This window comes from Melanostigma gelatinosum (genome assembly GCF_949748355.1).
Source record: "Melanostigma gelatinosum genome assembly, chromosome: 16".
Lineage (NCBI taxonomy): Eukaryota > Metazoa > Chordata > Actinopteri > Perciformes > Zoarcidae > Melanostigma > Melanostigma gelatinosum.
In genome coordinates, this window is record NC_136649.1 from 17,474,585 (window position 1) to 17,498,249 (window position 23,665).

The window sequence follows — 23,665 nt, forward strand, 5'->3', positions numbered from 1 at the left end:
AACAATGAAAGTAGAACAATTCTATCCAACTGTCCATGTTTAATTAAAAAAAGGTGTTTCCAAGAGTAATAGAAAAAACATTTACAGTTTGTGATCTAGTTAAGTGTTCACTTAGTGACATAGGTCATCTCATACAACAGCAAGGCTCCACTTAAAAACAAAAACGATCCCTGGAATCACCATCCTGTTGTATTACAGAGCGAAACATAAAACCATGGAAATATGACTTTGAATGAAAGGTTGGTTTCCAGCATGTTTTCTTTTTTTCTCTAAAGTAATTGTAATTTGACAGCATTTTAATCCTAAACAAACAGTGTAGGGAGCTGTGGCGTGCACAGCGTCAGTTTCCAGCTCGGACATCGGAAGGTGTCCTGTGCGTCAGAGCCGAGGGAATACGTTTGCTCTCAACAAACAATCACTTTGGTTTCACCCTCTTTGACGTATTCCTATTATGCTGAGTTCAGTCTGCATTCTCAGTCATTTTCTCGTTTTGACTGCAATTATTGTATGTCCTTAGGAATGCAGTGGTCATTGAAAAGCAATTATTGTTCTGTTCTTCCTGGGATGTAACGCTGAGGTACAGGCTGTTCAAAATGCTGGAATATAACATAAAAAAAGAAGAGAAACACTGATGTCAAAAGGCGATTGGTAAGGGAAGAGGTCTGATGGGTTTGAGAGTGTCGTTAGTGGAGTGGTGTTTGACAAGTCTTCTTGGTAAATGCTGCCAATGATTGTGAGCAGAGTGGTGGACTGCAGCTTTCGTTTTTCGTGAGAGAGAGAGAAAGAGAGAGAGAGAGCGAGAGAGGGAGCTCAGGAAAGGCTGAAGCAGGGGTTGGAGGTACTTTTGTGGGGCAAAGTGTACCGCGCCCCCTCAACCCCTCATACCCGCTCCTGAGTAGTGCTGGGAGCCGCCGCGTCTCACATCCCTAAAGCCCTGAAGTTTAGCTGCACTTGCAGGACTTAACAACCATGTTGGAGAGCTGCTCAACTTTAGGGGAGCGACCCACGTAGTAGAGGATGGTGAGGGGCTCCAGGTCCTGAGGAACGCAGCAGGGTGAGGCGGATGCTTCGGGGTTCAAGGTGTTGTACAGGCTCAGCAGCTATGGCAGAAAGAGAGCAGAAGGAGATAGGGATCAGCAATCACGCTTCCCAAATAGATCCGCAACTTTAACGCGTCGTGGCACTTTGTCTCACCGAGCTGTGGGTGGTGTCTGCGCTGCGTAGATAAGGACAGGGGCCGGAGCAGAAGTTAGCGTAGTACCCTTCAGGCTGATGGATCCACCTCCAGCCCAAATCCTGCCGGAAATTAATATATAGTGGTCGTACACAGCAGTTCTCCTCATAATTGCTGCAAAGAAGAGAGGACAGAGAGGATTATTATACTCTCTTCATTTCACAGATAATAAGCAATTTTAGCAGTAGTATCCATTTTTTCTCCCTATGGGCCCACAGCCAGAGATGAGAGTGAAGTTCAGGAATTCCACTCTTAGGTGTGCCCTTATTTTCCCTCTTGGAGTCAGCCCAGGTGTTTTTGGTGTTGCTTGTCAGCCTGACAGAGGAAATCCAGATCTGAGGAGACAGCGTGTAAGAGGAGGTGGCGTTTGCTAGTTCTGGGACGGATTCAGACTTGTATCGGATAATACCTCCGTCATGCTCGTCTAGGTGATTAACAAGCTTATTCTGTGTGTTCAGTGCCCATGTACTCTTCTTCACTGCCATCTTTTTGAGACGTGAAAGCTGATACCCCCACATATCAAATCTCAAAAACTGAAGTGCAGGTGCAGCCAGAGAAATTTTACATCAATAACAGTCCAAGACATTTTTCAGGGCAAGGAAATGTGCCTTACTTGAAGCAGTAATTGGTGTCAAGTGCCCGCTTACGCCTGCGGGAGGAGGATTGGACATCCAGCCGGTGGGGAGGGAGCATCATGAGGATGAGATGGGGGTAGAGCTGCTCCTTTTGTTTTTTCACACGGCTCAGATCGTCGTAGTCTGCTTCCATACCTGCAGGAGACAGTCACTTAGTCTGCAGGGTACCAAGAAAAACTGCAGATTTATTGAGAATTGTAAAGATGTCTTCAAGAGCCGACTTCAGTGGAACCACATCTTCACTCTAATCTGTGTAGTCAGCTGTAACCTTTACAGTAGGATACTGTAATATCCAGGAAGGGCTTCACTCATTTTTGGCTAACTTTGCGGCCTTCTCCTTATTCAACACTGGTCTCTAACTTCCTCCTTTCCTCCGTTCTCCCCCCTGGGCCTGCGTCTGCTCATCCAATCTGCCCCTGATAGCTAAAGCAGTGGATATCTCGGGAGAGATACTGCTGTTGGATTGGTACGCCCCTCTTTAATTCAAGCGTCTGAGCGCCGTCGCAGCACATTCCTTGTGGCCAAGCCAGTCGGGAGTGTTTCCCAGGGCCGAGGGCCCGGGGGCCCCGGTGCTAAGTGAGATACCAGATCGATTGTGTTCCCATGCTCTGTGTCTCTCTCCTTCATTTTAGAAAGGAAACCCATTCTCTTACCAACAAGTCCTCAATAGGTAATGCTGCTGGAGGAACATGTTGATGACTGGATGAAAAGGACCGTATTGTGGATGTTATTGTATTACAACCACAAACCAGATTCACGTTCGTCGTAGCCAACGCTGCACTAGACTAGAACATACCCTGCACAATAAGAGACTGAAGAAACGCCTCAGGTAGCTTTCATTTGGCAATAAATGCAATGAAACAAAAGGCCTATTGAGCAAATTAGAGCTTAATCTAAAATATTTATACTTTTATCAAATCCTCATTCAAGAACTTTGTCAGTTATCTGACAAACTTCTTGAATAAACTGGTCCTGAGACCCATTTATGCAAATCATTCTAAAACCAGCACTGCCTCAACAGCAATACTCAGAATGAAACACATTTTCATCAAACAGGAGATGCCTCTCTGGAACATCAGACAAATCAAATAAATCAAACAGACGTAAACTTGTTACCTCTGGACCAATAATAAAACTGGCAGAACATTTTTTCACTGTGAGAGATCAAAAGCAGAGTGGAATCCAGTCCAGATACCAACTTAACGACCACAGCCTGGCCATAGGACACTCGATTATGCTTGATAGCTTCACAATAGGTGAGATTGAGACTGAGAGACGCAGTCTCACCTTTGAACTTGACCTCGAGCACCTCATTGGCGTTCTCGATAATGTCACCATTTGGCCTGAACGTGTGGCAGGGACAGTGCACGCTGATCTCCAGGCCAAGATTGGTCTCTGAGGAGGGAACAAGAGCAGAGGGATTTAAGGAACTGACATTTTCCCCTCAGGCCGCTATCCTTCATTTTGAATGAGTCCGTGCTTTTTTGGCAGGATATGCATTGAGGTGTCCCACTCACGTCTGTACATCAGCCACTCTCTCACTGTCTCTGTAACATCAAAGGAGACCCACTCAGGAGTTCCCTTGGTCAGGACATTCTTGCCCCCAATGTAGCGCTGTTTGGCTTTGGGGTCGTCTTTCTGGAGGATCTGCGAGGAAAAGATGAAAATGTGACCCAGCTGCATAAACTCTCTTCCTTTCACACACACACACACACACACACACACACACACACACACACACACACACACACACACACACACACACACACACACACACACACACACACACACACACACACACACACACACACACACACACACACACACACACAGAACCAGAGCTGTCTGTCTGAGCCAGACTCTCCAGGATGCCTTGGGCCAAATGTCTACTCTTCATGGAAAAAGTGACTCCCTGTGTTGATATCCCCATTTTCAAGTTAATGCCTGCGTGTTACCCTCCTGCCAATGAGAACCTGGCTGTCCTTCACATCAGCAGTTCAAAGTTACACTTTAGCCGGGCTCCCTAGATGCAGTTTCAAGACGTTCAGAAAAACAGCATTGTTGCCAGGTATATCCGTGGGCATTCGTGTGTTATCATGTCGAGGCCCCAAATGTACAAACCTGCCGATGGAGGAAAATGCAACAGTGTGGTTCAGACATTCCTATCTCCATCAGCACTTCTCTCAACAACGGTGTTTATCTGTAGTGAGAAATGTGTGTGTTTGGGTGGTGAGCCCCACAGCAGTGCTTTGGATAACCAGGTTCCTGAACATTGTCAGCATCTAATCTGTCTTCCTGTGGGAACGAGGGGCCCTCTGCCAATCAAGTCCAGCCTGAAAAGTGTGGGGGCGAGCAAGCAGCTCCGTTTACTCCCCCGGTGGGTGACCCTGCCTCTATCGCCTCCTAGGCCCCTGGAAACGATCCGACGGCCTGACAGTCTGTATTCAGCGCTGGCCAGAGCCTTGCCTCAGAGGCGGTATGCAGTCCGGAGACGCTTGTCTCCCTGGCAGGAAATGTTGGAACCTGATCATTACTCCTAGTGTCTCACGGGAGATTAATGAGGAAACCGAACAAAACAAAAAAATCCATCCTTGCCACCCCACAGACATCTAACAGATGCTTGCTTTAACACAACAAATGTCTCATAAACACACAAATGCAGGTGCAGATCTAAAAACCCTGTTGAAAGCATAGCCCATTACTTGTTATAACAAGGATGGACAACTGCTATGAGATGGCTGTGCAAGCTCTTGAATTGGTCCTAACGTAGAATCCATTTGACTGTAAGCACATGGAAGAATGATCACATAAAAAGAGGAGAGAGGGAGTTGGACACCCTAATATAAATGTTTTCATCTTTCTCGCTGACCGACGCAGGCCATCTGAGAGCAATAGAGCACATAAACCCTGCACGCTGCTAACAGTGGAAATGAACGGTCAGTTCACACACCTGGTAGAGCTCAATCCTCTGCTCGTTTCTCTTGGCGCCGGCGTTGGGGATCCGCAGCGCTCGAAACTCGGCCCGGAACAAGTTGGAGGAGTTCTTCTCCATGGTGGAGACGTTGAAGCGGAATACCTTGGAGGTGATACCCTTAGGGCAGTAGGGGAGGTCATCTGCAGGTAAAGTGGAAATGATGACTTAACAACAGTGGCCTTTAAAAATAGATCAGACTGGAACTCTCATTGTTTCTTTTTTCAGAATCCTTTTAAACCCTTATCCATCTGTTACCTTAGAGTGGACATGTTATCAAAGCCTATTTTCCACTATTTTCCATACAGGAGTGGCCATGTTTACCTTCTGATTATTGATCAACTTTTTGCAGAGAATTCTCCTCTACAAGTTCATATAGTTTGCAGATAAAAAAAAAGCTGTTCTTTTTTTTAACCGTTTCTACTCTATTCCAGAGAGACGTGGGCCATTACCGCGAACCATCTGCTTATACTTTGTGCGGTCCGAGTTAGCAACAAGTTGAAGTCATGAAATGAAAACCAAATGTCCCATGTGGTGGTGGAGCCGGCTGCAGCGGGACGGCAGCGTGCTGCTCCTCCTCCAACCAGCTCTTGAGCCCAACAGGTGCTCCGAGGGCTCGGCCACAAGCCAAGTATTCCCTGGAGCTATGGGAACATGTGGACTCACATGCTGGAGCAGAACAATACCTGAGAAACCATCGAGGAGGTCGACTCCGGCATGATAGTAACGCCACTGAGTGCTTGACAAGCAATGACTTGCTGTATACATGGTGGAGGCATGTGATTGTACACTGGCCTTTAGCAGAATCAGCTAAATGAATGGCCACATTGTGATTCTATGTAAAAACTTCCTGTTGCATTGAAACCTTTCCCCTTTTTACATCCTAATACCATTGAACAGTTTATTATTTTAACAGGCCAAGCACATGTAGTTTTGAGCAAAACAAGCACAAAGCAAACTTTTTATGGGCTAAATGGAAACAGTCATTTACAGCCAAGCCGTTGCTAATTTATTACCACAAGCTTAAACTTTACTACCAAGCCTCAGATCTGCTGGTTGAAAGGGGCATTGCACCTTTAGCTGATTTGCACCTCAAGCTGTTTGGGGACAAATGGGAACTCAGAAGTTCAGTTGTTTCTGTGTCATGCAAAAGGAACTTGCACATCTCCAAGTATCTGTACTTCATTTGACCCATAATCCTATTTCAGTGTCCTCCCAGTCATTATCTGATATTTCCACAACGTTTTTTTCAACCTTCCCTATTTATAGGTGACCTTTTCAGCATTCATCCCCAGCCAGATATCTGTCCAGTGTTTCCACACAATCTATAAGGAGGAAACCTCAGTAGCCTTGTCCTCCCCTCACTCATTGTTCCGTCCCCCCCACCCATCTGACTGCCCCCCCCCCCCCCCCCCCCTCCAACAGAAGGTGGAAAGCCCCACTTTGAGGGGAGATTTAAAATTCTAATCAAGTCTTTGGTTTCCTTTTGGATGACCTCATTTTTCCTATTGCAATGGTTTTAGGTGGATTTCACATTATGGCTTATTTTTGCCAAGGGTCTGAAAGGTAATTTGTTCCATGTTGGTAAGTGGAGGGGGTTGCTTGCATAATTAACTGAAATACATTCAGCAATTTTCTGGCCCCCACCATTTTCAGATGATAGCTTTTAAGAGTGCCAGGCTGCTGGCATAAGGTTGACCTGCAAACTATTTTTAACAGAATAAGCTTCATTGAGGTCTTGTTTCTTGTCACTCAGAAATTATTGAAAAAAAGATTTTTAGATTCAAACAAAGTAGATATATTGTTGTACATTGTCTGATTTAAATTACACACTGTTCTTAGATCAGATTCTAATAAGAGAATTTGGATTCACTGCAAACCATTCTCATTAACACGTTTGCTTTATGGTCACATATAAAAGCCTGGATAACAACAAGATGCCCAGTTGATCTCATTTTTGTGTTATTAAGAGCTTAGATGGGCTCTTAATGAGGGATTTAGGGGGGGAAGTTATTCAGGAAGTCCTGGGGACAGACTCCGTTGTAAAGCTTTGCATAGAGTGCCTCGCCCAGACGCTATCGACCACACCTCTCACCCTGAGTGTCTGGGATCCTCTCCTCTGAGGAAAAAGATGAAATATAAACTCAGGCATCACCTCTGTTTGCCCTTTTGCCCGCAGGATTGTCCGTGATGTCAGTCTCTCCACAGCTTTGTGGAGGTCAACAAAGGAAATAGGAAGCATAAGGCAGCAGGTGCTGGCCAGCTGCTGAGGTGGCTATAGGTCTCATAGAGGACAATGGCTTTGGAAATGTAGTAATTTGAGTGCTATATTACTTACAATCAGTATCTGAAATAACAATTTCTTTGCAATATGCTTCTGTGGTTTGATTTTCACATGGAGATTTACACAATTGATATTTAGTTTTAATAATACAGATTTAAAATGCTGTTTTTGTATCAGAGGAGACTCTCGCATGCTTCAATACTCTGGCAGGCCACTACAGCAGATGAGATAATGTGACGCAGCTCTGTTCTGAAGTTGAAAAACAACTTTTTTCCCACTTGATTAAGGATGAGGAAGCAAAAAAAGGCGTGGGAGTTGGGGGAGGAGAGATGGTGTTTCTTTGGGAATAGGCCAAAGACCTCTGTCTCTGTTTGCTTAGATGACATCATCCTTCTACTATCCCATATATCAGATACCCTGCTGTCCTCAGCGTTAATCCTCATTTTTTACTGACCCAACACTGAGTCAACAGTTGGCTTAAAATCTCACTGAAGCTGCATGTTTCAGTCAGTGAGCAAGGCTTTCTAATTTAAGAGGCAGTGGATTCTAAGAATGTTATTGTGCCAAAGGTCATCATTCAGTTCAGTTCAGTTTCTACCTAATTTCTTCAGCAGTATTTGATTAATGACGATATATAATGTGCCACATTAGCTTTCTGATGCACCAGAAAAGGACGACCTATTGCTGCCCAGTCTCAGTTATGCTTCATCTAGCCATAAATGACAAATGCCTTGATTTGGTAGTGGCTAAGAAAAGTGACACATTAAAGTATGACAGAAAAGTTTCTGTTTAACTTTTTAACAAGGCAAAACTTGACTACATTCCCAAACGCTCCCACCTTTCCAAAAAACGGTGAATGTAAAACTCATTATATTCAGCAGGAATGAAAATGAACTAGACTGCAAAATGACCAAGGTGACAGATATTATGTTCATATGTACGGAAACATGCCCCGCTCTCTTTAAAATGACAGAATGGAAAGGGAGAGTGCTAATTAATGTATGATGGCACGTTCGGTTAATTTCCTAACATACTGCTTGGATAAGCTGTTTAGTGCAGAAAGTGTTGCCGGTATAAGTAATGTTCACGTCTTGTGTTATCACCTATGGCCTACAGTATGAGACCAGCGTGACGTGTCCTGGGCACCTGGCCATCACTGATCCCACTCCTTAGACCTGTGTTTGTTTTGGGAGCTCTGGCTACCTCTGACCAGAGGATAAACCCCGAGCTGTGTATTTTGAGTGTCAGAAGCACTCTGTGGGACCTGTGAAATGGATTTGATTCAGGAAGTATGCTGGAACCAGCAGAGGCTCTGCTTAGTGTCACAGCACAGCATAAACACCTGTTGATTTCACAATGGTCACACCATGCACTAACTGGCCTCTGACCGTGAAAATGCACAAATCTAACTCTTCCTCTATAAAACGGACTTACTCTGGAGGATCTGCTGCTCAGTGAGCTTCTGTTACTGTTTTTTGGAACAATCAATGGACCATAGCTTATACAGGAAATACCAATATGGATGAACAAGGGAATTAGATCATCACAGAGAGCTACTCGGCTCCTTGCTACTGGAGAGACATAGTGGGGAAATAGAAGTGAGAGAGTGCACACACACTGGATGAAAAATATTGGGAAACTCATGGCCAGAAAATGGAAATGAGGTATTGGAGTTGGCAATAAATACTCGACCTAACTGCCTGAGAATTTTCCCTGCTTAGGAATGTGTCAGACTTAGGCTGGAGTTCCCATGGCTTTGGTGTGAGGTATGTATGAGGAATGGTGCTCATTCCAATTAGACTGTTTACTTTGCCCTCTCCGTTGCGCGCCGCTCCGCTGCTCACAGGCGCGTCTGTGCGTAAAGGCTGCAGTGGACTTAACGCCAGCTGGAAAAAATGGACCCCTGTTTTTGATATTGTTACCTCACATATCATTTTTAATTGTATTGAGGCCAGATACAAGTTTGTAGTCTTGTGAATGTATAGATTTGCACAATTGAGTTTACAAAGGCATTTGGATTTCGTTTGGGCATCTAATGTTGCAACATTGCGCTGACAAAACAAAACATCGTGCCAATCACAAATAATAACTCCACTATATGTGTGATAATCACTCCCACTTCAGCACAGCATATTTGTAGTTTTTGGATGAGTATGAGGAGTTGCGAAAAAGACCTGAATAATCATGAGCAAAAACAATCAACTTACTGTTTTCTGGCGGACCATTGATCATGTTGAACTTGTAAATCTCTTTGGCATAGTACTCAGTCTCCGTGTTATCCTGTCCACAACTCTGATGCCGGTCTCTTCCCAGCTCTTCGATGAGCTCCTTGGTGCTGTTATAAAGGGCCAGAACCTGATACGGTACTTGACTTGGACCTGTTGTTTGAGGCGGACTGGTCAGCCGGAGTTTACTGAGAATCTGTCCCCGGACCGCCTCTACTCTCTTTTTCTTGATATGGTCGATGTCCACAGTGGTGCACGTGGAGAGCGACAGAGTCATTGTCACACAATTTAAAAGGAGGAAAAACAGAAGTGCATTTCCCAGATTCATATTTCACTATGTGTTCACTCACAACCGAGGCTTGTCAAGTAAAAGAAGAAGAAAAAGCTCCGATTTGAATAGAATCCCTTTCTCTTTTCATTCAGGTCGTTAGTGAGTCTTGTTCCAGGAGGAATCCCATTTTCTCAAGTGCTATGTCATCTTTGCAAAATGAGCATTTGCATGGGAGCAAATCCGTGCCATTTTGGAAAAAACTCTCAACTCTTCAATAAGACTCGTTATTCTACTCTTCATTACCCCTTATCTCATGCAAGCACCTCTTATTATCTTCGTGAGTTTATAGTGCGCCGATCTCTGCACCGCAGTTCAGTTTCTCCAATGCATCGGGCTCTTTCCATCCACTTGTGCATACGGAGTCAGCGCGTCTCTCTGCTCCTTCGCTGCAGTCCGGCCTCAAACACACTCTCCACTCTCCACTCTCACTCATACTTTATAGTCACAAGCTGTGACGTTTTCGAGGGAGGGGCAGCAAGCTTTAAGCCTTACGTTCGGACAATGAGATCCGTCCTATTCTGAAATGTGTTTAATTCGACTGTTCACAATATTGTTGTGCTGTCAAACTAAATAAAATGTGCGTAATATTAGGCAGAATGCGATTTCGCAAGAGCGGCTCTCGACTAAAGAAGCAAAGTCACTGGACCGATTTGTTTATGGAATATTTTTGTTTTTGTCTTCTCTACGTGACTTGTGGTTTTTTTTTATGTATAAAAGTGAAGTTAAGTAATGTGATACTCATTAAGTGCCATCAATGACGGTCTGTGGGTCGTTTACTTTTATAAGTCCTTGTAAAATATTGACCTCATCCAAAGTAAAGTTTTAGAGGAAAATTAAATGCAGATGGAAGGCCAAAGTTGACAAAGGACACTGAAGGTGCAGGAGCTCAGCCAGCTGCTGTGAACCACTGGATGCTGCTACTGTTCAGTTTCTCCCCAGCAACATAAAACATGCATAACAGCGACATCTAACGGACGCAGGGGGTCACTTCAGGTCCCATATGCAACTGAAGTGTTGTGGATATTGACCCTTCTTATCAGTCTTTGATATGGACTGTGCAGGCCTGAATTAGATGAGATCATGTGACGGGGCTCTACTTGATTGAGTTTGAGGATGAAGAACATGTTAAAGGGCGTGTGAGTTGTGGGAATGATGATGTTTGTTTGGTAAAAAGGCAAACTAAGGCTCTGATTGTTTATATGACATAATGTTTCCTCTATCCCTCCCTCATGTTTTTACTGGCCCAACCCAACACTGACTTAATGATCGGTCCGACCATTCACTCAAACTGCATTCCTCTGTGTGCAAGGCACGAGCTTTCTAATTTTAGGAAATGGGTCATTCTTAAATCAAATGTTAACATGCAGAGGGTCATCTTTCGGTTCACACATCCCTGTCTTTACTTTATTTTGTCATTGTATTTTGCATTTATAATCATCCTATGATCATCTCACTCAGAAGCAGCATTAAGCAGTACATTAGCGATTAATACTGTCTATGTCTGTGTATCGTAGCTTTTTATTTGTTTGTTCTTCACTTCACTGATTAACTGGGAAACGCGAACTGTCCTTCAGATTGGCGTTACCATGGAGAGCGTTGCCATGTGACACTTCTTGATAAACAGGAAGACGCAGGCAGCAATAAGCAGCGCGAGGAGGAGAGAAATGGATGACAACTTTCAGCTCGGAGATGTTGGGTCGGGAAAAAATGTAAGTGACTCGTTGGAATGGCAGGAAATGCAGTAAAGGACAACTTTAAGTGTTGAGAGCATTACGTAGCGGTGCAGCGAGGCTAATTATTGTAGCTAACGGTACTAGTGTTAACGTTAGCTACCAAGCTAATATAAACCTCAGTGCTAGACAGTGAATGAAAGCTGTTACCAGCAATGAGACATTATCCTACCATTTACCGCAGCAGGAAGGTTCGTCTGTGAGTATAACGTTGTAGCTAGCTAACGTTAGCTGAGTGGTTAGCACTGCTGGCTAGCTGCATGCACACACAGCTCAATGTTTTGAAAGTGTTTTGCAGTTCACCTTTAACTTAGCTTGTGTGGGTTTCATACTTCACTCCTAGACCTTACCTGGTATAAACATCTGAGTTTACAGCACTTGAGAAAACGTGTTTCTGCAAATAGCTGTGGTGTTTCTGCTTGTGTGCATGCTCTCAATTTCTGAAAAATAGTTTTCTATATATTTGACATGATAATAATGCAGCACCCTACTTTGGATTTGCAATGATGGTCCGTCTGCAGAGTTCCTCAAAGAAAATCATACAAATAGTGTTCAGATGTTGAGTAATGCATTATTCAAAAAGAACATTGTCATTGCCACATCCAGCACAGCGTGACTTCACAGAATTGGAAGTTGTACAAAATGACGAAGCAAAAGCCAACTAAGCTCCAAACTCGATTGGTTTATGAAAGTGGAATAATCTGATCTGCTTTATTTTGAAGTTCATCCAGACAACATGTGGTGGGCTCATTAGATGACTGGCACAGTTAAAACAAAGCGAAACCACAAAGTCTTTGGTAATCATTGGGAGTGCCAGCTTCTGGCTTTATGATATCAATTTCAAATTTTCAAACTATATGCACATTTCCCAGGTTCCAAAGTCTGGACGAAGAGCTCGCCTTGCAACAGACCAATCGTCTTTTGAAGATGCTCGCCCCGTTCGGAAGTCCTCCACATCTGCTTCTATGGGAGACGTATGTAAACATGTGATAACAGATACTTTGATTGAGTTGCATGTTTATAACTTCACAATAATCTTCAACGGTATTGATTTTGGTTTTGTCTCATACATGAATCACAGGAGGACGACGAGGTAGGGAGCATGAAAAAAAAAAAACCGGTGACTTTGCATGGCTTCTGCTGCTAATGCTCCAGACATCAACTTTATATCATTCACAATCGTCTTAGCTTCACAAACGCTGGTCCTTTAACGGTAGTTGCCATGGTTGTTTGCTTTAGTTCAGCTGCTTGGGTACGACATCCAGGTGGGTTGACATTCACCATCTCTTATATTACAGCACCCTTGGTAACACCAGCTTGACACACAACTTTTTAATTGAGTCCTCATTTATTTGAGTTGACATTTTCCCTGCTTCCTATATTCATATTCAGTCACTGCTCTAAAACTGTAGCTGCTCTTCATTTATTCTCCTGTGTGTGTTCGGATCTGACGTACTCGCATGAGATGTTTTTTGATGTGTACGAGCTCTGAAACCCTTTTAAACTTTAGAGCACAATGCTTTGCAATTGCTCTCTCGTAAACTGTCTCATTGAAAAAGAAGCCGATGACATCACTAAAATCCACATGACTCGACCAACAATTTTCACAAATCCTCTCCTTATACTGCCTACTAGTCTCAGCAGACACGTTGTCATAAAGCTTTCTCAGCGATGTCCGCCTCTTAAAACATGTTGGAATTAATGTTGCCAGATTTAGACTGAATATAGAGCAAACATATATATGAGATAAAGCAAATCAGAAGTGACAGTTGAACTCTATAAAACAATTTCACTCCACTGTCGTTGGCATTCATGGAATTAGGGACTCTTGGATTTGGCAAACAGTAAAACCAGCCAACATTCCCAAAGCAAAACATTCCAGCGATGCTTTCTCTTTAGGCTAATCTTCCCAAATTAGGCCAATTTCCCGAATGTATGAACCGGTATTCTCGTGCCCTTTCTGACCTGCTGTGCACATGCAATGCATTTTTCCAGAGTGTCGTGCGACTGGATGGATTATTTGGAGTCTTCGTTCATCGACCCTGGCCTCTTCTGCCTAAAATACCCAACTGATTGGTCACATTCCTGACATCGTTCTAAACAAAGACTCATCTGCTTTTATTGGCTCCTCGGGTTTGGTCCCTTGCCCTAGAGACCATCGGAGAATCCTAAATTAGAAACTACGAGGGCTAAGCTAATTGCCGTCACAGCTATAACTATTTTACTACGACTGTGAGGTTCATATTTGGTCATGAAGAATGCGAGGCACGGATTTCTTTAGTTTCTCATGACACTTATGGTCCTCTCCATTTTTTTTGTAGAGTGAAATAACTGTCACAGGATGTATTTATTGCACCCAAAGACACTTGACCCTATACTATCTTGTCTTCCATGAGAATCGTTCATTTTAAGAAATACCAAACATTGAACATCGGACTGATTTCACATCACATGAAGCGATCTTTTCAATGTTGCTTAAAATGTCTCAATTGTCATTATTATAATCCCCTTTGTTCTTAATAAAGAGACAGTTACTAATTGCACAAAGTTGAGGGAGCTTGTTCAGCCTCGGCTCTCTGGATTGATGGTGATATACAGCAGAGCAGAGTAGCTCCCCCTCCCTCCGCCCCGCTTAATGGTGACATTCAGATTTATAAATGGCTTTGGTGAAGGAACCAGCCATGAAAGATTATTTCCTCTTTCATCATAAACGAAAGAAATTCTTCACGAGCACTTTGTCCTCTGCAGACCCAATTTAGTAATGAGAAATGTTGTGCCTTTTTTTTTTTTTTCTTCTTTTTTTCCCTAATTCATTTGTCTAGTGCCCACCCTCTTGTGCTCTGAGGAATTCATTCATTCAAGTGCTGGTCTCAGGGTCCCGGTCTCAGGATCGACATGCGTACTGCGTTTTACTATTCTCAGAATCAAAGAATGAGAGGGAGAGGGTCATTTCTTTCCTGTTGATCTATTTTAGGGTCAGACTTACAGGCCCGGCCAGTTCCCACACTCTGCTCCATATGTGCTGGAAATGGATGGTGTTGAAAAAACTACAATAATAAACAAAACAATGGAGTGCATATAGATGACTGTGCTGCACATGCCAGGCATGCGTTTACCGTAAAGGTAGCTTGCAACTTAGAGGTGAACCTTGGTTTAAATGATCCCCACACCTTACGTAAGACAATTAAACTTGCATTTTATTGTCTTTTTACATTTATGCTAAGTTAAATTGTTTGCTTTTTGTGTTGTTGTAGACTAGAGGGCCACCAAACTAATTTTGCACTTACACAATATGGCCTATTCACCACGATACCAAACAAATATTGATGTAACACACAAGCCCTATAATTAAGACAACTCTTAAAGCTCAAACTTACACAAAGATGACATTTGTGTGGTCTATCTTCCAAGAATAAAGCCTAATAACAGTTAGATTGTTGCCATATATGATTTATTTATAATCCGTGTGAGTGAGTAAACATTCAATGAAGCTGTTTGCACATGTTTTCAGGGTCCTCCTCCTAAACCGGCCCGGCGGCAGGGTGGCTGGGCAGAAGAAAGCTCTGCTTCCGGTTCTGCCAAGTAAGTATGTTCAACTTTCCCTCCTTCTCCTGCGGCTACACTGAAGGCGGAGAGAGACGGCGAGCCTGGGTTATGTGTTATTAATGAACTCTCATGCTGTTGAATGAGCTTATTTATCAGTGCATATTTGGCACTCGGGCTGTGAATCAACAAGGTTAGGGGGGAAGCCTGTCTGAGCAGGCAACTCTCCATTCGTCTTCATCTGTGAGCAAGGCGGTAATTGACATGGTTAATGCATCAGCCACAGGAGGGCACTGTTAGTCAGCAAGCCACTTCATCACAGGGGTTCAAGGCACTTAATCAACCCTTACCACTGCAGTCTGCTCTTTACAGAGGGAGCACAACATGGAGAATCTGTGAAATATCTGGAACAGATGGAAGGTGTTTGCCAAAAGCACTGTCCACAACTAACACATCTAAATACTGTTCACCACTTGAGCATAAAGACCTTTTTATTGTAGTGTGTTACTACCTCTCTGGTTCTTTTTCTCCCACCTGCCACTGTGCATTTTTACTCTGTCTCAGTGGAGGTGAGCGCATAAGAGATGCATCGAGGTGAACAGGCTTGAGTCAAATTGTGCTTATTTGCGTCGTTTACTGCACCGTTAGTGCGAGCAGGGAAAACTCTGTCGATATTTATTTTTCTCACAGAAGGTCAGCGTGTCGCTTCTCTGCTTTTACGTAACCCGGCTGGATTCGCAGTCTCGAAGCGATTGAAATACAGGAGGTGTAAAAGGGGTTTGCGCGCGCATTGATCCTCTCTGAAACAAAGTAAGTAATGGTCCCCCCTGGAACCGGCAAGGACTTTTCCCTTCAATGTCACCCCTCATGCTCAATCACCGCCGCCCTCCTCCCACTAATCCCAGCGCAGAAATCCCGGGATTTGTCGATCTATCACTTCTAATTGACACTAAATGATCTGTCAGTTTATTGATGAACCTTTGAAACCAGGTTGTCACAATATATTTTATCCCTAACAACTTTTTCCAGACAGTTTTACCATGTCTATCGCTTTGCCTTACATGAGTCTTAATCAAGGGGCCTGTAATGTGTCTTAAGTGTCGCCACCACCCCCCCAGACAGGACACAGTCCAAGGGCAGGCAGGTAGGCTCCCTCAGCTCCTCTCTGCCCCGTCTGGTTGGGCTCTAGTACCTCCAAGGCTGTTGCTCGACAGTCAGACTGCATTTCTTTTAGCTGACAATTAGCTAATGGTGTTTTATTCAACCTATTCTAGTTATTCTTTCCTTTTTATTTTAAAAAAAATAAATGATTTTCAGATACAATTAACAAATGCATCCTAACTGAAGCGTCTGTATAGCGTCGAGGGGACATTATACTCATCTGTTTGTTTTTTTGTGCAAGTGTTATTTTTTTTGAGCTGATGAGTTTGTTTGCCTGAATTGAAATGCTGTCTGCTCTGATTGTCAAGTCGGTTTTATTTATCCAACCCAAAGTCCCAAATCAAATTATCCTTTTTTCAAAAACCCGTTTAATAGAAGAAAAGAAAGTTACTTCCAGAACACAGAGGGATCCCTCTTGTGTTTAACTGAACGTAGCGAGTGTACAGGTGCTAGTTTTCATGTTGACGCTTTTATTTACCTTTCGTTGTTGTTCACAGGGGGTCTACCTTTGTAGTCTCTACTGCTTCATTGTTTGAGGAGTCACTGTACACTGACATCAGTGTGCAGTGATTTTAATCCCAACATTATGATACGCACATCTTTCATTGTTATTATTATTATTATCTTTCATTGTTTTTTTGACGCACATTTAACAGTATGAATTTATCGAATTACAGTTAATACTGCAAAAAAAAATCAAGATTGCAGATCAAGTTGATTTGAAAGGATGAAAATGACAGCAAGGCTGTTGTGGATGTATTGTTTTTACCAGTAGGGGGCACTACTCGACCAGGAGAACGAGTAGAAGCATTTTGCATCAGGAAAATAGATTAAAACCTCCTATACACATTTTTAGGCTACTCATAAAAATACATGAAAGCGTATCTGCGCTGATTCCTTTCTTATGTTATATGATGATTGAGAAGGTTGAAACACTTCTTAGGTAACTGTAAAGTTGTGTTCCCTTTATGTCTGCTGTCACTGCTGCCTTTCTTAAAACAGATTGTGAACGCTAAAAATACTATGTTGAGGCAGAGAAGCGTCAAAACACAGTGTTTTGGTGTCTGGCATGCTCTGTTCAAGCTGAGCTGTGTAAATGGAGAGAAGTCTGAAATAGCAGGAGACGAGGCTGAGACAACAGAGAGGAGAAGACACAACTAGTGTAGACCCCACTGTGTCTGGTAGAGCAGGATCACAACCATTAGATACAGATAGATAGGATGTATCCATCAGAAATATATATATATATATATATATATATATATATATATATATATATATATATATATATATATATATATATATGAGAGAGACATCTTTGAGTGTTGTGCTTACCATTCATTTGAATGTAGGGAAAATGTAATCTAACAAGTGTGTTTTTTTTTTTAATGATTGCACATTTTTCTGCTGTTCTACAGATCTTCAAGAAGACCTGCAGCTGAAGACCTGGAAGAGTAAGTTCACTCAGCCACCACATCCATATTTTATTGTACTCCTGCAGTTGTTTATTGAATTTACTGCCAGTTCCGTGTGTGTGTGTGTGTGTGTGTGTGTGTGTGTGTGTGTGTGTGTGTGTGTGTGTGTGTGTGTGTGTGTGTGTGTGTGTGTGTGTGTGTGTGTGTGTGTGTGTGTGTGTGTGTGGATGACAATAGGTCAGTTTAAAATGTGTGTTCCCTTTGCAGTAAAATGGAAACAGCGCTGTGATTTCAGATTGTCCTTGGTTGCAACTAATCCTTGCCTTCCAAGAACAATCACTTAACATGATTAAAAAAATAGCGTGACTGAGTTGTCATCACTTTTATTGCTGTGAGGAGGCAAGTTTTCCCGTTATTCTATTTCCCCCCCCTCACCCACCTTCACATCATTCTGTGACTGGAATAGACATCACGAGGAGAGGCAGGTAGAGGACGAAGTCGTCGATGTTTGACTCGTCGTAGCGGTGTGAGCCCGGTGCCTGACTGGCTGTAGTGAGACAGAGGCTTTGTGTGTAAAGTTATTAGAAACATCCCTTGTGTTGTGCTTCTGTCACAGCTGCCTTGTCTCAGTGACACTGGTTCAGCTCCAGCTGTTTTGTTTTTTTTGTTTTAAATCCTAGAGGTGATCTTGTCTAAGGCTGGCAGGCAGCACAGCACAGCAACGTCTCATAAGCACATTCAGTCTCGTTTGACAGAGACGACTGTTCAGAAGTCCAGTCACACTGTAGCACACCGAGCAAGTGTCCTGAGTACCATGAGAGCAAGACGAGACAAAAAAAACAAGCCCATCATCAAAGAAAAGTAACCCAGGAGCCAACTCACTGTGATGACCTCACCATGAAATAGTTCGTACTCTCACACTCACCTGTTTCTACAGCCGCCGCCTGCGACCACAGACTCCCCAGGGATCAGATGATGAAGGAGGTAAGAGCACCCTCACTGTCCCCCGCTCTGTGTCTCTCTCCTCGCGGGCAAAGAGGAGCCCTCCGGTGCCTCCCTGGCACATTCATCCTCTAGCAAGTAGAGCAGATAAGCAGCCAGTCAGATCATCGCTTTTTCACTGATGCTCACAGCATCGTTCTCCTTGAATGCAGCATGGATTCATATGTTTAAACTCGGCCTCTGTGTTCATCCTTTTGACCAGTGTGTGAACACACACACACACACACACATGCACACAAAGTGCCAGGTTGAATACAGATCTAGCGGTAACTAAGTCACCTGAGGGCCCAACTCTGCGCAGCACAAACAATGTCAGAACTGAGGGGGAAATCCAGCTAAACTCTGCCGAGAATAATTGTTCTATTTTGTGGCACAAGGCAGCTGGGTGAATGGGATCAAATTGCCTTGGTAAAGATAGGTTAGCACCATGAAATGCTGAGTTGACAATGCTGAAGGACACGTCAGTATCTCTGGTGGCTTTGAATAATGCCATTCATGAAAAAATAAACAAACGCTATGTTGTTTTAAACCCTATGAATCTACAGTCGACTACAGATTATAACTCTGTCCATCATGTTTCTAAATTCAGAGTTTCAATACAGAATAATAATAATAATTAAAAATAATAATTAGAATAAAAATAGTCAAATGTCATTTTAGCGTTTTATTCAAATATTTAACTTGTGCATTAAAGAGTTGGTCAAATTATTAAAATATGGTGGTGTAGTAAACTAATATGGATTATCGATCAGCTCTAAAGTAAATTGTTGTTCACTACGATGTTATATTTGTTTTATGCATTTCAGAGTCTTACTTGGAAGTCAAGAATATAATTGTATTTTAAAACTCTCAAATGAAATTCAAATGTCTCGATAAATCACGGTGAGTGGCACACATTCACTGCAGGTTTTGAGGTACTGTAAACATTTCACAGTACTCTACATATCTACGTTTTACACACACATATTTGTCTGTCACTGTCGAGTATGCGCCGGCTCAAACGGTTAATTGAAGAGTCCAGAGGTTTGGTTCTGTTGCAGTTAAGGCCGCCGGAAAGATTATTACTCTGTGGAGGGAGACCTCTTAATACAGAGCCGGGGGCCGGGGCATTGGAAATTACAGTGCTGAGGGTTAGTGAGATAGCCCCTGCGATCTTGATTATGTCCCCTATACCCTTATCCCTTATGTCCACTGGCTACAAGGAGAGGGAGAGAGAGAGAGAGAGAGAGAGAGAGAGAGAGAGAGAGAGAATGATGCCGGGAGTCTGTCTACATTCACAGCAAATTATCCCCTTTTGATATTTACATGCTTCAGCGAGAAAGCTGGACGCGACCGTAATAAGGGTATACGCGTGGCCTGCTCGCTGCCAGACAAAAGCCACCTTGATGCATGTCCAGCCGAGGGAAGGAAGCGAGTGTAAGTAACGTGCCGTGTCGAGGAGAGACTGCTCCTCCTGATGGAGACGCCCTCTGAGTCAGAAGAGAAACACACGGCTTGTTTGCGGCTGCTTTGATGCCCCGCTTGACCTCCAGTAATGGGTTGAATTTGAAGCTCATTTAAAAATGTTGTTTCTTCTTTCACTTAATAATGGACTTTGCATATAGACAACATACGCCTCCGTGCTTCACGTTGAACTCTCATGGAGTGTGGTAATAGTGCATTACTGGCTGAAATGAAAAGGCGCGGGTGTGGACGGACAGACAACCCAGGAAGCTGTTTGCAAAGAGCCGGACGGGCAAGGCTTTTTGATGTCATTGCACTAAGACCATTCAATTTGATTGGGGGTCCAGGGGGGACGGATTCTGCTGAACGCTGTGCTTTGTAAATGAGAGGACAAAGTGTCACCGGGGCCTCATGAATATGAAATACCCGTGCCCGCATTTATTTGGATATCAGAAACACAGATGAATCTTGTCAGCGGCTAAACGAGCTTGGCATTTTTAATTTGGTTTAATTAAAAAAGAGAAAGAAATAAGTTATCAACAGAGGGTGAGCTTCTTTTTTTTTTTTTTTAATCGACCTGAAAGTTGATTGGTTAGGTTTTGTAGAGTTAAAAAGAAAAGAAAAGAAAGTATTTTAAAGTCTCCACAACTTTTATAGAGAACTGAAATGTAGTTTTCCATCAAAGATCGATGTTTCTTCAACTCCGGTTTATTTTCCGGAGTTATTTTGAGGGAATGACACAGATGCCAAGATATTTCCTCACATCAGATGCACCCGTCCATCTCCTCACCTCTATTTAGCTCCTCTATTGACTTTCCCCTCAGGGCGCAGTACTGTGGTTAGAGATTACTGACAACCCTCTCCGTGCAGTCCAGCTCTCTCTCTCTCTCTCGTTTCCTCTCAGCATCTGTCTGTTGTCCTCTCTCTCTTTCGTCCGGTCTCGATCTGTGTTTCTCTCTCACTGTCAACACTCGGCTGTCGGAGCTAATAAGGATGCGCCGCCCCCGAAAGTATTGCTCAGGAAATCCACATCGCATCCAAAGTTAACACGTTTTCTATCAGGGCTAGATGAGGAGCCGGTAAGGTCTGTACTACACAACAATGTATACTGCTGACACGATCGACAGTTTCTCCTCATTGATTGTTGTGTACATTCTCCTGCAGCTATATAGTTTCCTTGATATGATAAATATCATCACTCAATAATGCACTTAATGGAATAATGAGTCTTTGAACACATTTCAATCATTCTATTCATGAATTATTGATAATTCAGCTTAATTGCATCCAATCTTTCTATAACCTTAATGATGCTTTTTATTTATTTTTTTATTTTTTTTTATTTCCCTGCTCCAACAAATGTCCATCTGAAAAAATGCGGTGAAAGTTTCCCCCTGTCCTTCTTGGGAGCGCAGCCATCCTCTGTCCTGTTGCGTTTTGCCAATTAAAGTGGGTTCCCACTGTTTGAGCAGCGGGTTGGCGGCTCCTGGCACTGCAGCTCCTGCCAGGCCGCACTGTGACTTCCGACCCCACACAGATGGGCCTGCGAGCAAATACTCTTGCACGTGGCTGGATGCCGCCCCAGTCGGAGTGGCAGAGTGGACGTGGAGGTCGGCCCACCGGCCACCGCGGGTCCTCGGGGTGGGCGGCGCTGACAGGGCCCAAATGCTAAGGTAGCAGGGGGTGCTTTCTGGGGAGCCCCTGGCTAGCGCCCCTCTCACAGCACGAAGAGCTGCCGCCTCGCCTCCTGAATATTCATGGCCGCATGGTTATTGTGACAGGTCAGCTCTTATGAGAATGTAACTCGAGAGGGGGGGGGGGGGGCATGGTCACACATACCCATATTCAAACAAAGATGTTGCAGCTGTACACAGGGGAGTTTCTGCATTTTTCATAAATGATTCTGTCATTTGGCTGCCAATCAGATTGTCTCATCATATTTTGACACTTTTTAAAAATTGTTATCAGAATGTTGTGGTCTCTGTTTTTTGGTTTTCAGATATTCCAGTGATTCCAGACCTCGACGAAGTACAGGAAGAAGATCTAACAATGCAAGTTGCAGCTCCACCAAGGTAGTGACGCCTTCAACTTTTAGAAGTTCATCACTTTATACACACACACACACACACACACAGCGTGTCCTTACATGACAGTTAACCTCTGTCCGTGCACAGGACGCTAGATCAGTAGCCTGCTCTGGTGACTTTGATGGTTACCTGTCCTCCACTCGTGCCATTGCAGAGTGTCTTACTTTATCGGGCCGAAATGGAGAAATAACAGTTGGGTGTGATTTATGCAACTCTGTTAGCCGGGTCCCTACTAACCAGGGCCTTTGATTTACAGGGCAGTGAGAGACACGCCGACATGTGTCGAATATGTAGCACGGCTATGACAGCGGTGGAGGTTATTAGGCTGGGGCTTGCTCTCTGTGCGAGATAATATCCACATTGAACTCATTGCGGGGGCAATGTAGCGTGTAATGTGCAGTAAGTAGGACTGGCATGCACTGCTAGGCCCCGGCCACTTTGAGAGCCCCCCCCCCCACTTAATTCCAACCCACAGATAAGCAGCTGGGTTTCAATTTGAAGCGTTTACCACTTGGCAACCATGTCCTGCTCTCTGTGGTCTTTGCTTGAAGTCTTCAAACTTCTACAAAGACGCTTCTTAGACTCGGTTTGCAGTTTGCATGTAAGCGTGAAAGCGCTTCAGTCAGGATGGCTGCTGTTGCGTTTCTCTCGTGTATCGGAGACTTACTCTGACTTTCTGTGATCCTGTTAGCATCCAGGTGAACCGGGTAATGACCTACAGAGATCTGGACAATGATCTGAAGTATTATTCTGCGTTCCAGACCGTAGTAAGTCAACTACATTTATTTGTTCTGTCTCTTCTCGTCAAAGCGGTCCATTTCATTTCGTAACCCGACAACAGCTCTGTTTGTGCAAAGCTAAGTGAATTTGGCTGCGATCTTTCTTCAGGATGGAGAGATTGACTTGAAGCTACTCACCAAGGTTTTGGCACCAGAACAGGAGGTGAAGGAGGTGAGTGGGTTTTTAGTAAATATAGCTTGTGAGCTCCCAGCGAATGCCTGTCCAGCTGTTTCTGGAGCACCAGGGGAGGTTGCCACTCTGTCTCCCAGGTAATCAAGATTTATGATGTGTGTACATTAACACCCTCTGCTCTCCTTACCCCGTTCTCCTCTCTTTGCTCCCCCCCCCCCCCCTGTTCCCCATGCTCTCTTTCTTGGTACGTCTCCCTCTGCCTCCCTGATTCTTCTTTTCTCCCCCCCTCTTCTGCTACGCAGGATGATGTGAACTGGGACTGGGATCATCTGTTTACAGAGGTGTCCTCAGAGCTGCTGCTGGAATGGGATCAAGGAGAGAGCGAGGAGCAGGTTGCATTGCCTGTAACATGAGGTGGAGCTTTGGACTGTGACTTTAAATGGCTCAAGGGAGAACTGGGTGAATGTCTATTACACAGACGGGCCAGTGGCTTTGGTTATAGTAACTTTAATTACCAGAATGTATATATTTTAAAGCGTAAATACAGTGTTTCTTGTATTTTCTAAATAAAGTTCACGGTGCAGTGAATAGTGCGGCGTTGTCTTCTTTTTAGGTTTTTTGAAGTGTAACCTTATTTGTTTGTTCGTTTTAAACTTTAAACTGTTAGTTTTAAACTGCCAAAGGGCTAACTG

At 43.7% G+C, this 23,665-nt stretch overlaps 2 protein-coding genes across 3 annotated transcripts; one reads left to right on the forward strand and one right to left on the reverse strand.

Annotated features, from left to right (window-relative positions):
• Positions 1 to 10,073, reverse strand: tgfb3 (transforming growth factor, beta 3). The gene is made up of 7 exons (XM_079286432.1): positions 9,332 to 10,073; positions 4,820 to 4,983; positions 3,387 to 3,516; positions 3,157 to 3,264; positions 1,848 to 2,004; positions 1,195 to 1,348; positions 1 to 1,100 (listed from the first exon to the last, which is right to left on the reverse strand). Exons 1-7 carry the CDS (start codon positions 9,675 to 9,677, stop codon positions 942 to 944), a joined length of 1,218 nt encoding a protein of 405 aa, XP_079142558.1. The 5' UTR covers positions 9,678 to 10,073; the 3' UTR covers positions 1 to 941.
• Positions 10,074 to 11,310: 1,237 nt separating this feature from the next.
• On the forward strand, positions 11,311 to 23,408 carry ift43 (intraflagellar transport 43 homolog (Chlamydomonas)). 2 transcript variants are annotated; one of them, XM_079286959.1, is made up of 9 exons: positions 11,311 to 11,389; positions 12,283 to 12,396; positions 14,922 to 14,992; positions 17,533 to 17,568; positions 18,467 to 18,513; positions 21,974 to 22,046; positions 22,753 to 22,828; positions 22,950 to 23,012; positions 23,276 to 23,408. In XM_079286959.1, the coding sequence occupies exons 1-9, from the start codon at positions 11,345 to 11,347 to the stop codon at positions 23,384 to 23,386; spliced, it is 636 nt and encodes a 211-aa protein (XP_079143085.1). In that variant the 5' UTR covers positions 11,311 to 11,344; the 3' UTR covers positions 23,387 to 23,408. The 2 variants fall into 2 exon arrangements, with proteins under 2 accessions (XP_079143085.1, XP_079143086.1); XM_079286960.1 differs by having other exon boundaries at positions 12,283 to 12,384.
• Positions 23,409 to 23,665: the final 257 nt, after the last annotated feature.

What these genes read in the sequence shown, in the direction of transcription:
- tgfb3 (XM_079286432.1), bottom strand. Translation starts at nt 9,677, where the DNA reads ATGAATCTGGGAAATGCACTTCTGTTTTTCCTCCTTTTAAATTGTGTG. An exon ending in CAATGGTCCGCCAGAAAACA is followed by an intron (nt 4,984 to 9,331) that starts GTAAGTTGATTG and finishes CTTTACCTGCAG; the next exon opens with ATGACCTCCCCTACTGCCCT. An exon ending in AGAGTGGCTGATGTACAGAC is followed by an intron (nt 3,265 to 3,386) that starts GTGAGTGGGACA and finishes TTCCCTCCTCAG; the next exon opens with AGACCAATCTTGGCCTGGAG.
- ift43 (XM_079286959.1), top strand. Translation starts at nt 11,345, where the DNA reads ATGGATGACAACTTTCAGCTCGGAGATGTTGGGTCGGGAAAAAAT. An exon ending in CAAGTTGCAGCTCCACCAAG is followed by an intron (nt 22,047 to 22,752) that starts GTAGTGACGCCT and finishes TGATCCTGTTAG; the next exon opens with CATCCAGGTGAACCGGGTAA. An exon ending in ATTCTGCGTTCCAGACCGTA is followed by an intron (nt 22,829 to 22,949) that starts GTAAGTCAACTA and finishes ATCTTTCTTCAG; the next exon opens with GATGGAGAGATTGACTTGAA.